Genomic DNA, 14724 nt, shown 5'->3' with positions numbered 1-14724 from the left:
AGGGGTGCCAACCTCCAGGTATTAGCTGGAGATCTCCTGCTATTACAACTGATTTCCAGCCGATAGAGATCAGTTCACCTGGAGAAAATGGCCGCTTTGGCAATTAGACTCTATGGCAAGTAGACTCTAAGTCCCTCCCCTTCCCAAACCCCACCCTCCTCAGGCTCTGCCCCAAAAATCTCCCGCTGGTGGCGAAGAGGGACCTGCCAACCCTATATATACTGCAGATGATGTCTAACTAGATCTGAATGGTGTGGTTTGATTGTTGGTCTTGGTACCCCTACATTAGGAAAAGGGGCAGGAGTACAAGATGTTAAATAAAATAGACGTTAAAAGGAGCAGGGACTTCTGAAAACTACAAAATTCAAAGCAAGCACTTAATCCCCAACTCCATCATCCTCAAACAGAACTGATAATTTACAATTAATTCATGAATGGTAAGGGAATCAGGCTGCCCAGTGAAGAACAGGAAGTAATTTATTATGCTTGAAGAAAAAGGAAGGTCTAGAACGGTAAAGGGTCAGTAGACCTGGAAAGCATCAACAGTGCGTCAAATACCCTCATGGAACAGCCTGGCATGCTATCACATGTTAATTCCCCCACCCACAAATCAGGTCCCAAAAAGACAGAAATGCAACACAGAAAGAACTGAATTGCAATAGAATGCCAATATCATCAACTGAATGCTATGTTTAAGTGAAAGAATTAATCATAGCAATTTTTGATTAAATGGCTAGAGTTGAGAACTGATGTGGGGTAGAAAGTTCTCCTACTCCTACAATGCTCTAGGACTGACCACTTCCAGTTCCCGCAATGTGGCACATTCTGACAGGAATAACATAGCAGTGGGCCAGAATCCTATATGACTGTACTTATGGAGACTGCAGAAACAACCTTCTATTTGATCCAGTATATATTTGATCCTTGAGAACTTCACTCTACCCTGGCTGTATCACAGTGCATAACAGTCTAGAAAGGAAACAACAAACTGCAGATCTGAAACCTCCTACCCAAAACAACATGCATAGGAAAGACCTGCAAATACAGTTCTCTACAAACTGCCTTTCTAAAGCCCTTAAGGTTTAACAACATTTCTAACTGTAGGTGTTGCAACCAGGGCACAAGGAGATATTCCACTATTTCTCTCAACTGAGCCATAGACAGGATTTGTCCATTATTAAATAGATCAATATATCTGTATAATTTCCTTTGTAGCCAGGCTTGAAATTGGGAATTTAGTAATTCATTACCAAAGCTGCCGTGGTGGATAAAGGAAGCCAAGTGAGAGAGCTATTCTTTTCTTTCCATTTATCATTCTTTTTCCAAGGACAACTACTCAAAACTATTGTACTGTAAAGTTTTAGATCTATTTTGATAAACTGAAGACGTACATGGATAACGGGGCATTCCATGCTATGTTAACTAGTAAAGCATTCTTAATTACCAGACGTATCTATAAGCCTATGACAACTTCAGAACGGAAATAGGTCTCTTAAGCATAATTGCTTGCTTTTGTGCGTTATAGAAAAAAATTAAATGTGTTTAAAAGATTAAGTCCAGCTTGGAATTTTAAGTTTTAAAAGGCCTCCTTTTAAAGGTTGGTCCAAACAACTTGAGCTGTATAGCAATGCAGAAGTTCTATATGCAGGATCAAATATTATGATAACTATAATGATTAACAAATAACATTAACCAAAATAAAAAATCATTAATTAAATGAAACACCTAAAAATCCTGAAAATAATATACAGTAGGTTTACAGAACATTTTTATTTCTTTATTAATTTTTCTCTGGAGAACATTTTTCTTCTTCTCTGGATGAAAACATTTTCAATCATAGCACGATGCTGTAAATAAGACATTATCTTACAGCACAGATAGATTAACTTGAACTCATTTTGTATTTCCATAGTTAATGTACCATAAATCTATTTATGTTAAATACAGTGGGAAATAATTGTCATTTAGGCTCTCTCTATTAAATATTATTCATGAGGGAGAAATTCAGCTGAAGCTACGACATTCCTACCAATATTTCTAGTGTGGTCTGCGTTCATCCAACCTGCCCTGACCTCAGTTTGAGTACGTACAGTACTCCTTCAAGATGTGCACTCGCTCTGCATTTCTTTCACAGACAAGCACTCAGGCCCATTAATATTAGTTAGAGCAAATGTCCTCAAATTTCACAAAACCTGCTCCTGGATCACAGACTGCGGTACATCACAAAACATAATGTCACATTGACATCACAAGCAGGAACACAGGTGCAGACATTTAGGTTGAGGTACCAGCTGCTTCCTTAACATATTTACAGTTGTTGTTTTTTGTTTAAATTGACGGTGGCTAGTCCAGTGATTCCCAGTGTGGTGCCCATGGGTACTATGGCGTCCGCCAATGTATCTACTCACTTCTTTCCTGAAGCAGCTCTTCCCCAAAGCACAGTCATTACTGGCTTTCCTCCAGTAGAGTAGGAATTGTTTCCGCTCATGAAGCACCACTTTTGTGTCTATAGGGGGCATCCCTTTGGAAACAGCTGCTTCCATCATAGGAGGATGCTTGGCTGGGAACCTATTTACATTCTGTAGAATCCAATAAGTTTTTGTGATTTGATCCAGCCCCCATGGGAGCCATTGAGAGATGGGTTGCACCTTCCCCCCCCCCCCCATGGCAGCAATTTTGTTGTGGCACCAACTATATGTTCTCAAATTTGCCATAACGCCCACAGATTCAACAAAATTGGGGACCCCTGGTCCTTAATATAGCATAGTGAGTATTGAAATCTCTAATACATCATTTCTACTTCACTTACGATTATTCCTGGGTAATAGCCTCCCACGGTTACATTTTCTGTTCTTGTGGTAGCTGCAAGGCCTATGGTCAATATGAAAGTAGATACTACCAACAAAGCAACAGTGAACCAAAGAGAAGTTTTCTTTCTTTTTGCAAAGTGCCCTGTGGAAAAACATACATAAATGCACATATAACATATGAAAGTTAACTATTCCAAAACAGTAGTAAGTTTGCTACATTTGTGCCTAATCCTATATTAAGACATGATTTAAAAGTGACACTGTATTTAAGAAAACTTAAACCATATGATGTTGCATATACACCCTGTCTCATTTAAACTGTATGCGATGTTAGCACGTATGTGGTGTTAGTATGCCAAACATCCATACAGCCTATGTAAACTTTGCATTGGCATGCTAACATTGCATTTGTACTGGCACAGTTTAAATGAGATTTGGGGAATGTGCAAATTCAAATGGGTAAATCTTTAGTTATAGTGAGCCCAAGGAGTTCAGAGTGGCATATTATGGTAACCCTGCGATGTAGCTTAGACTGAGAAATAGAACCTTGTGTAGGGGCTCCTGGTGAGTTTCATAGTTGAATGTATCCTGTATTTATACCATCGTAGCAATTAAAGCTAGAAGTCCAAAGAAACAAGGGCTCATGTCCGGGAAGGTATGGCACTATTCTGAGTTCCATAAAGTTACAAAGTAAGTAAAGAATAACCCCAGGAAATGATGTAGATAAGAACACCTGCTTCCTATTTCTTTTAAAGGCAAACTAAACAATTCACAGCTTTGAATATACCAAAACTCTGAAACTCTCTCCTTGGGGAGATTCATCTGTCCCTTCTGTTGCCATCCTACAGCTGCCGGCAAAAACTTTGTTTTGTTTCATTTGGCATTTCCTCAGTGATCCCTCCATCCTGCCCACTGTTTCAATTGTTTTTATGTCTTTGTATGTTTTTAGCTCTGGTTTTAAGTATTTTAATGATGTTTGATTGTTTTTAATGGTTTTAAAATATGATTTTACTATGTATATGTTTTAATTTGTTAGCCACCTAGGTGGCCCTTGTGAGGGAGAAAGGCTGGATATAATTTATGTAAAATAAAATAAATATCTACAATATGGTTATGAAGCCTAGACCAGTGTTCCATGCAGATGCATCCAACAAAAGCCTGATGGACTTGTGTGTGCATGCACTGTCAAGTCACAGCTGACATATGGCGACCCCATAAGAGATATTTGGAGGTGGTTTGCCATTGCCTACCTCTGCGTGGGCTGAGAGAGTTCTGAGAAAACTGTGACTGGCTCAAGGTCACCCAGCAGGCTGCATGTGGGGGAGTGGGGAATCTAATCTGGTTCTCCAGATCAGAGTCCGCAGCTCATGTGGAGGAGTGGGGAATCAAACCTGGTTCTCCAGATTAGAGTCCACCAATCTTAACCACTACACCTAGGGTTGCCAGCCTCCAGGTGGTGGCTGGAGATCTCCTGGTATTACAACCAATCTCCAGCTGATAGAGATCAGTTCATCTGGAGAAAATGGCTGCTTTGGCAACTGGACTCTATGTCATTGAAGTCCCTATCCTCTCTAAACCCCATCCTCCTCAGGTTAACCCTTCCCCCAAATCTCCAGATATCTCCACCATATACTTGTAATGATACACCAACTTAGCCCTCTTTTCCTCTCTTCAATGACACATCTTCAAACGAAGAACTCCAGGTTTTTCACAGCCTAACCACCTTTCTTATACCTTGGTGTGTCTGGGGCAAGTTGAGTTTTAATATGACTGTAGAATTAACACAGTAAGAATAAATTCATAAAAAAGAAAAAAATAAGTTTATTGGAAATTTAAGTCATTAATTACCCAATTTTTTAAAAAAATCTTATTCCTATGACACCAAAAGAAACTGCCAATTCTGTCTCATCTGTTTGGGTTTACCAATCACTAAATAATATGATATCTGAACCTTTTAGATGGAAATGGAGCTAATACATGGAGACCTGATCTATCAGCTACCATTCAGAACTTGCACATCTTCCCATTCATGCTGTTTTCATACTGCTCCAAGTAGCTATCAGCAGCTTTTGTCAGGCATCTTCAAACCACACACAACAAATCAATAAAACTTTTTTTTTAACATAGGCTTGTGAGTTGTTATAGGGAGTTTATAATTTTCGTTGGCTTTCATTGGCAAAGCAATGACTGCTTTTGCTGGCAAGGGGATGATAGCACTTGGATACCACAGTAATAGGTACTACATCAAAAATGTAAGAGGTAGCTAATGTTACTTCCAAACTACCATTAACCTGAATACTATTCAGCTTGCTCTTTAAACTGGCTTTTAAAAGAGTTATTATAAGGCAAATGCTAACACCACTGAACACTCAACATATGCACTTGGAGAGAAAATATGGGAAGTTCTATATCAGGGTTTTTTTCAGTAGTGGGCCACGTTATTTACAAGGCTCTGTGCTATTCAATACCTCTGACATGACAACATTGTCCCTGAATGTCAGCATTGAGAGATTCTACTCTTGGCAGACAAGTATTGGATGTGATTCAAATGTGAGTTGACTGTATCAGGGGCTTTCTTCATACCTATTTTCCTTTCATCAGAAATTATTCATAATGCCCCAGTTTTCATGATGTAATTATAGCAAAATTAAACTTGAACAGCTCAATTTTTTAATTTATTTTTCGCTAAAAATCTAATGTGGACAGCACCCTGGGATTAGGTGGGAAGCATCTGCCCATGAGCTTCTCATTGGATGCCTGTGTCCTATATACTGTACAGCATGACAACTGTTTTGATGAGGAAACATAGTCTCCAACCAAATACAGCCTAAAACACAAATAGAAAATACAAGCTTCCACCACCCAAACTCTCTACATTTAATCAGATAATCCTGGGCATAAAACATGATAAATCTCTTAATGTCTAAAACGCAACAGTCCATACACCAACCTCATATCTAAATTCACAGCCTGATGAAAATGGAGTTTGAAAGTCTCCAAAGAGACTTATGGGAAAGACTTTGAATCCACATGGAGTTCAGTACACATGTATCTGAATATTCATATTGTTTAGTAATGCAGATTTATTCAAATGGGGTAACACATCTACAGTGTGAGAAAAGATAATCTTCCACTCACTGTGTTGTAATCCAATCACAGTCCTTTGTGTCAGACTCTGTGATGCCAGGCAAGGAAATCAGATGACCACACCTCTTACAGGTATACAATACCTCTTTACCTATTTAAATATTTAAAGGTGTCTATGGGGAAATGGAAAGAGATTTACTGAGTATCTATTCACTGCAAGACCTTTGGCCCTTTTTGGTCCCGTCATTACAGGAGAAAATTGGATAGCCAAAGAAATTATCCAACAAAAGATATCAATTACAGTGGCATTTACAGACTGTAAAATGCATGATAGATGGGTAGCCTGTCCTGTCTCTCAAATGTGGTTTAGCACTTCTACAATGGTTTTCCTTGTGTTGCCTTTGCTTACAGATAAATTCCAAATCCTATTGAAACAGTCACAAAGGGAAATGAAGTAGGATGCTTTTGTGTGTTATGTCTGTGTTAAGTGCCATCAAGTCACTTCCGACTCATGGCAAGCCTATAATTCAAAGTCCTCCAAAATGTCCTATCTTTGACAGCCTTGCTCAGATCTTGCAAATTAAGGGCTGTGGCTTCCTTTATTGAGTCAATCAATCTCTTGTTGGGTCTTCCTCTTTTCCTGCTTCCCTCAACTTTTCCTAGCATGATGGTCTTTTCCAGTGACTCTTGTCTTCTCATAATGTGACCAAAGTATGACAGCCTCAGTTTATGCTTTTATAATATATAAAATGCAATAGTTAAAGCATGTTATTTTGTCCTTGGCCAATAAGGCAATGTTGATGTAAGCCTTTGAGAATTTTTTTTAACAACAACATCAACAATTATACTTCTAGCCAATTTCCCTTGCATAATGGATCTAGATTTAGGGACAATGCCATCTAGGAGAAGGTGATTTCTGAGGATCCTCTGTGAGGGCTGGGCAGACAACAGGGGAAAAAAAGAGGGGTTGACTATTTCAACATTGGAAAGAGGGGAAGAGGAAGGAAGAGTGTGCCCCTGTGAGGGAGAGTCCTGAGTTGTTTCTGAGGAGGTGATATCGTTTATACTGAAAAAGTGCAGTTGTTCCAGAAGAAAAGACAATCTGTGTAGTAGTGTCTCTCAGCTCTTATGAAATTGAGGAAAGCCTGGCTCCAGAACCTTTAAAGAAGGGAGAACTATGAAATCGCCCATTTCTATACCGCAGCCCCCTCTTTAAATAAAAAGTGCATTTTTATTGTTGTTGAGTTTTAGTTCAGGTGTGAAGGGGCAATAACAACTCTGAGGTTACTAGTAGTATTACAACCTAGCCCTTTTTTGTGAGGGGGATTAAGCTGAAAGCATTACATAGATAGGTCCATTTTCAACTACAATGTATAGTTTTATTGATCCAAACAGAAGACAATAGTGATATTATACAACTATGATACATGAATACCCAAAGTGTATAGTAATATAGAGACATTTTACTTAAGTCATATAAATCTTATATATCATAAAAGGGCTCTCCCTTCCCCTGCTAAACAAGTAATTACAGGTTATAACAACAGGACAGTTTTTAAGATACACATAGATATTAGGATCCAGTATTTGGTAACTACACCAATCTTTAAAGGGTTATATTCAATGCTTTTTTATGTTAAGAAGCATATCAAATTAACTACTTAGCCAGTTTTAACAGGCTGTTAATATAAATCTAATCAATGGTGCATTGTATTCCAAATCCAAGTATGGTGAACTAATGTGTTTTAAAGAGATTACCAGATCTGCTTTTGGTTATAACTTCATCTGCTTAAATGCTTGACTTGTCCAGCATGAAGAAACTAATTAAATCCGGTACTACTGAAAACCCAAGACAGTACCCTTTACTAATCTAGGCTCTTGGCCCTATCACAAACGTATGTTGAACTCCTTTGTGTATATTAGACATTCTGTTCTTGAATTTTAAGGTTGTTGAATTTTAAGGATGAGGAAAACCCAAGATTTGATGCTTTTAATAATTCAGCTACATAGTATCACTGTTACTTTGTTGCTTAGGTGTCAATTGCTTCTCCGATAAATAATTTAAAGACTGGTTAAAATAATAGGATGCTTCTTTTGTTGGCGTTTCACTATTTAATTAAAAAGTATTTCAGCTGCAGAAGGGGGCATACTAAACAAAGGTATAGTTTGCTATTTTTTCTCTCCGAACTCAGGTGGATACAAATCAGAAGTTGCAAGAAATCTTGTTGTCATATACTGGTGTCATGGTGAGATTCTGTTGCAACACACAGACATTATACTGACAAGAATCAATACACCCTTTTACTTCATATTAGTTTTAATGAACATCACAACAGCAATAAAATATTTGACCTTTCTTTTATGTGTCATTTGTATTAATTTATGGGAATACAGTTGTCTTCTGAATATCACAACAACTTTAACCACACATATGGACAGAGCTTTTACTCTTTTGAAATAACCTTGACCCACTGCGCTATAGACCTTCTACAAGCAGAAGAGAGCTAAGACTTAGCAATATGGTCTTAAAAATACAAAAACACACCTTATTTTTAATCAACAAATGTAATGATTATTAAAATATTGCCATCAGAAAAGCAATATGTAGACAGGTACAAAGGAACATATTTTTACAATTCTGAGGAAATACGGCTCTTTCTCTCTGTCTCCTCAAAGAAACCTCTAGTTCTCTCTCACATACAATCTACTGGAATCTCCTCTTTCTTCAGTTGTCATATGTCAACACCCTCACTTCTGACCAGCCCTCTGCCACATGAAGCTCGCTGGGTGACCTTGGGCAAGTCACACTGTCTCAGCCTCACGCACCTCACAGGGTTTCTGTTGTGGGGAGGGGAAGGGAAGGCGATTGTAAGCCGGTTTGAGTCTCCCTTAAGTGGTAGAGAAAGTCGGTATATAAAAAACAACTCTTCTTCATTTGCCTTTTGCATCATTCGCACCATGTGACATTTCTCTTTATGTCCCCAAACTGAGTTCCTGCCATCTTTTGGATAGAGAATACACCCTTCCCCTTTACCTTCAAAGTCCTCCATTGACTTCTCCCCCCACCCAGCCAAATATTTATACACTCTTATAGAATCATAGAGTTGGAAGGGGCCATATAGGCCATCTAGTCCAACTCCTTGCTTAATGGACGATCAGCCTAGACTCGCATCCCTGACAAGTGTTTGTCCAGCCTCTGTGTGATACCTCCCTACTCGTTTTTATCCAAATGTATGCTCTTCCTTTTTATATGCCAATAAAGGCTTATGTTGTGCATGTTGTGTGTGTGATACCTCCCTCCTCAAATGTCATCTTTCCGCCATAAAGATTCTTCCCATTCATCCCCCTCTCTGGGACTGACCCCTCCTTTGTTGTCACCCCTTTGTCAAATTTTAGACTGTAAACTCCTTGGGGTAGGGACTTGTCAATCTGTACTCTGGAAAGTATTGTGCATATTGAAAATTGGACATGTGTGCTTTGTTTATTTAATCTTATGAATTCTATTATTTCATAAAAACAATGTCATGACGACATAAACAAAAAAAATCTGAAGGAATAGTTGTGAGGCCACTGTAATAGCACTTTGGAAACACTTAAACCAAAAGTATTTGTTATATTAGTCCATTATAATTCCAAACATAAATCTACACTGACAATGGGAGAAGGGGCTAGGGCTCATGTAGCAGTTGGTGGGAAATCAATTTATCTGTCTGAGGCCCTGGAAAGTCACTGTCAGTCAAAGCAGGTAATTCTGAGCTAGACAGTACAAAGTATTACTGGATGATGGTGTAGTTACAGCTTTGGTGGATTCAGTTAACTGCCTCATGGTCCTGGCCTTACGGATGGAGAAGCAGGCTAGTAGTGCCCTTAAGAATGCTTTCCCTTGCACCTAGCTTGAAAATTGCATCCTTTCCTGGATATGACCTATCTAGCTATGCTGGTCCATGCTACTCTGACCTTGAGGCTAAATTACTGTAATGTGCTCAGAAACACATTCCAGTTGCTGATGGTAACTAGCAAATTCAGTCATATTACTGAGTATCTTGAAATATGTACACTGGCTGCTGGTTTGTTTCTGAATTCAATTCAAAGCGCTGGTTTTAACCTGGGACCTACTTACTTACTGGACCATCTTTCCTGGTACGATCCCTCAATTTGGGCTTTTCAAGTGGCAGCCCCAATCCTTATTGCCTAGAAAAATGGGAACACTTCTGATAATCTTTGGGGGGTGGTGAGAAAGCAGAGTTATTTAAAAGGACCTTTGGATATTGACATGCACTCATGCTGATTGAATCTATTTTGTTATTGTATTTAATGTTTCTGGCATTATCTGTACATCTGGAAACCACTTTGAGTGTATGTCAGAAAAGCAGTATATAAATACTTTAAATAAAATAAAAGTGGGGAAGGGTTGTCTCCAATACTTCCCACAATCATATTCAAATATTTCCTACCCGACCATCATCTGTTCTATAAAATAGGTGGGTTAAAATATATATCTTTGGAGTCTGCCTTCACAACCTCTTGGATCATGCCATGAAGCAGGTATAGTTACTCAAGACCAACTTCCCTTTGCCCAACCAATTAGAAAGGATAAAGGAATGGTAGTGCCATGGACATTTTAATACTTCCAATGCATGTTTATATATTGTAGTTCTAAACTACATGGATGTGAGACAAAACCTGGAGGCAAACACTATTCCAGATAATAGAATATTGGGGGCAGGGAGTGTATAATACTTCCTAAGTGAAGATTGCTATATGGCAGGGGTGGGGGAAACTTTACTGCAGAAGCAACAATCAAAACATAAGTATCTTTATATGGAAACCATAGGATTACTGACCTTTCCTAGAAATCTTAACAGAATTCCCTAAATTCCTTTTCTTCTAAAAAAAAAAAGGTGGACAGATTCAAACCTGCTTTTACTACAAACACCCAGATGAACATGTGCTGCAAATTTCTCAGCAGTAAGTGAAATGCGTTCTGCACATGTTCAAAGGCACTGTCTTTGTTACTTTGTCAACCTTCAATGCTTGTTTCACATGCTCTGGCATTGAAAACAGTGCCCTCGGTAAGTAACAGATTTTGAACTTCAGTTGAATGCATTTTTTCTACAGGAATCATTCCAAGAAGCACTGTCAATTTTTCATATGAATGGTATTTTTTGCAATGACAGATACAAATATGATGGGATACCTCTGTGGGGCTTTCAAGGAGAGGAGAACAGGAGAAGAGCCTTCTCACCACACTTGCGAGTCTCATCCAAAGCCCAGAAATGAACGTTTGTTCCATGGGGAAGTAAACTTTCTCTTGCCCATCTTTGGGCTTCAGACAAGATGTACAAGCAGGACGGGACATGAACCATTTGTGTTTGTGCTCTTTCACTTGCATGAACACAGTCCATGCATACTTCAAATGAAGCAATGCTCTTAAAAGGCAGTTCTGTGTATATAAAACTGTTAGACCTGTATGTAGCAGCAGCAGCCATGGCCAGCAAACAGCCTAGGTGTCATGGAACAAAACACATGTGTGTACTCATGGAAGCAGAATGCATGTTGCCTTCAGTAGCGTGCATGCTTTGTTTCTGTGTAGAAATTTTGCATACTTGAAGCAGCCCAGACTTGTGTGCAGCAGACAAGCGTATAAATTCTATTCAGGTTACAATTTCATTGAGAACTATCACAGGAGCACATCTACCACTGAAGAGAAGTCTTCTTTAGACTATTTTTCTTTAGACTACTTGTGTGTGTGTGTGTGTGTGTGTGTGTGTGTGCGCATGTGTAGATTTATGGACACTGCAGTCCTCTCAGGACAGAAAAAGTTATGGCTTGATTGAACAATGGAGGAAGGAGCCTCATTAGTCAGGAAATGAACAACAGATCATTGCAAAGTTGCTCAGACCTCAAAAGCAATTTGCTGCAAAGTGCTGCCAACCAGATTATCCTAGGAACACCTCCAGAAGTATTTTTTTTTTTAATCTATAAGATTTGGTGAGCTGTGAGGAGGACTGAGTGAGCCAATACTTTCAGCACCTCACGCTTCATAACTATTGCAAAAGAAATAAGAGAGAACCTTCCCTTTCACATCATCAACCAGAAACAGGATTTGCTGAGGGGAAATGGGCATCTAAGCACTGTGTTTAAAAAACACTTGCTACACATAGGCTATACCAGTCTCTGGGCGAAAACGCATGGTCGCTTTAGCCAACTTTATTCCATTTCAGCCAGGATTCAGCCAGGATCGAACGCATGCGTTTTTGCTGAACGTGTGTTCGATCCTGGCTGAATCCTGGCTGAAACGGGGAATAAAGAAGGCTAAAGTGACCAGGGCCCAGGCTAGCCTGATCTTGTCAGATCTCAGAAGCTAAGCAGGGTCAGCCCCGGTTAGTATTTGGATGGGAGACCACTGAGGAATACTAGGGTTGCTGTGCAGAGGAAGGCACTGGCAAACCACCTGTTAGTCTCTTGCCATGAAAACCCCAAAAAGAGGTCACCATAAGTCAGCTGCGACTTGACGGCCCTTTGCGCGTGTGTAAAGTGCCGTCAAGTCGCAGCCCACTTATGGTGACCCCTTTTGGGGTTTTCATGGCAAGAGACTAACAGAGGTGGTAGAAAGGAGCAAGAGTCCAGTAGCACCTTAAAGACTAACCTGCAGACAGACTAACATGGCTACCCACTGTGAATTATCTTAACAGAGGTGGTTTGCTAACACCTTCCTCTGCACAGTTACACACACACAAAGCAACTGTGTGTTTTCGCCCAGAGTGAACAGAAACAGATGGGGTGAATGATTTTTCTTCCCCGGTCTTCATTGGCTCCCTTCTGCACATATTCTGTTAGAACATGCCTCAGTCTGGTCGCATGAATTGGAACCCACTCCAGTAAAAAAGACACCTCATTCCAAGGCTCTGGACCACGTGTCGTGGAAGGGGCATCAAATCCCATCCACCTCACAACTGTCTGTACCGGGAATAAAATGCAGGACGGGCTCCTCCTGAGAGAGAAATTAGACCGGCCCTCTCCTCACAACTCCCCACCGCATCACAAGCAGAGACTCAGAAACGGCTTGCCTGGAGTGATGGGTTCGTTTAAAGGATACTCTTTGATTGAATCCTTTACATTTTCTTTGTATTATGGTTATATTAAGGCGTTTAATTAACATATGTTTACCAAGATAAGATACCTATAGACAATTAAATAATATGAGGATTAATTTTGTTAGCAAAAGTACATAGAATTTATTGTCGAAGGCTTTCATGGTCACAGTTCATCGGTTCTTGTAGGCTCTCCGGGCTGTGTGACCGTGGTCTTGGTATTTTCTTTCCTGACGTTTCGCCAGCAGCTGTGGCAGGCATCTTCGGAGGAGGAACACTGAAGGACAGTGTCTCTCAGTGTCAAGTGTGTAGGAAGAGTAATATATAGTCAGAAAGGGGTTGGGTTTGAGCTGAATCATTGTCCTGCATTACCTTTGACACTTTTTACAGGACAATGATTCAGCTCAAACCCAACCCCTTTCTGACTGTGTATTACTCTTCCTACACACTTGACACTAGAGACACTGTCCTTCAGTGTTCCTCCTCTGAAGATGCCGGCCACAGCTGCTGGCGAAACGCCAGGAAAGAAAACACCAAGACCACGGTCACACAGCCCGGAGAGCCTACAAGAACCAATACATACAATTTATTTTTAGATGGAAGGGAGTGAGGGGGAAAGTCCCTTTAAGATCAAATCGCTTAGGATTAATAGTTTGATATTTCATTAACTTTTTTGTAATAAGATGGTGATGTATATGTTGATGCTGGACATGAAGCAAATAATAAAAACTTTAAAAAAAAAGAAAAGAAACGGCGTGCCCGGTTATGCCCTCTTTATTCCGCCCCCCACCCCACCCACCCCATGCCCAAGTGGGAGGGTGGGAGAGCCCGAAGGCGCGCCGCGCGCCGTTCCCGCCCTGGGACTTACCTGTGGCGTCGAGCATGGCCAAAGGTCCCGTCATGGGGGCAGAGGCGGCGGAAGGCTGCATCCTCCGGACGCCCCGCTGGCCTCCCCGCGGCCAGACCTCGTGGTCAGCATGAGAAGCTGGACGACACTCGCCCTGCAGGAGGAGGAGGAGGAGAAACGCCGGCGGCGGGGAGGAGGCGGCGCCAGAGGGGAAGGGAGGAGAGAGCCGGGCGCGCCAACCTGGGCAGCTCGGGGTTGCAGGAGAGGCGGGAGGGAGGGAGGCGCTGCCCCCTCTCCCCCAGGCCATTTATTCATGGAAGGTTTTGCATTGGATTTGCCACTCTCTAAATGCACATTTCCCCCCCCCCATCCGAATTCTCAAAACTCTGCATGGTGGCTTATTTTTGAGTTTTGAGAATATGGATGGGGGGGGGGGAATGTGCATCTCAAGAGTGGCAAACCCAAGGCGAAACCTTCCATGAATAAATGGTCCTCATCAGAGAGAGCTGCTTTGGCCAGGAGGCACAGGGGCGTCTCCAGTCTCTGAACGGGGGAAGGCAGAGTGGGGGTGGGGTCGCTTGGGCAGGGCAGGTGCCGCCTAGGGCGCAGACCTCAGAGGGGCGCAGAGCTGGCACCGTTTGAAACAGATGCGCTCCTGGAAACGAAGGTTTTGCATTGGATTTGCCACTCTTGAGATGCACTTTCCCCCCCAGCTATATTCTCAAAACTCAACAATAAGCCGCCATGCAGAGTTTTGAGAATTCAGATGGGGGAAATGTGCATCTATAGAGTGACAAATCCAATGCAAAACCTTCCATGAATAAATGGCCAAAATAACAGACTCGTAGAGCTGGTCTGTGTTTAGCGAAAGGAAGAACGGTTGCTT

At 40.9% G+C, this 14724-nt stretch overlaps 1 protein-coding gene across 1 annotated transcript in view; it reads right to left on the bottom strand.

The window, feature by feature from the left end:
• The window catches only part of TMEM255B (transmembrane protein 255B), a 54596-nt gene extending 40666 nt beyond the window's left edge, over positions 1-13930 (bottom strand). The window contains exons 1-2 of the mRNA XM_056861944.1: positions 13860-13930; positions 2810-2952 (exon numbers count right to left, since the gene is read on the bottom strand). Of these exons, the coding sequence (XP_056717922.1) occupies positions 2810-2952; positions 13860-13920 (204 nt within the window). The 5' untranslated portion in view covers positions 13921-13930. The remainder of the gene's footprint in view (positions 1-2809; positions 2953-13859) is intronic.
• Between the last annotated feature and the right edge of the window lie 794 nt (positions 13931-14724).

Source organism: Euleptes europaea, chromosome 16, assembly GCF_029931775.1.
Source record: "Euleptes europaea isolate rEulEur1 chromosome 16, rEulEur1.hap1, whole genome shotgun sequence".
In the NCBI taxonomy this organism is placed as follows: domain Eukaryota; kingdom Metazoa; phylum Chordata; class Lepidosauria; order Squamata; family Sphaerodactylidae; genus Euleptes; species Euleptes europaea.
This window is presented reverse-complemented; position numbering and strand designations above follow the sequence as displayed.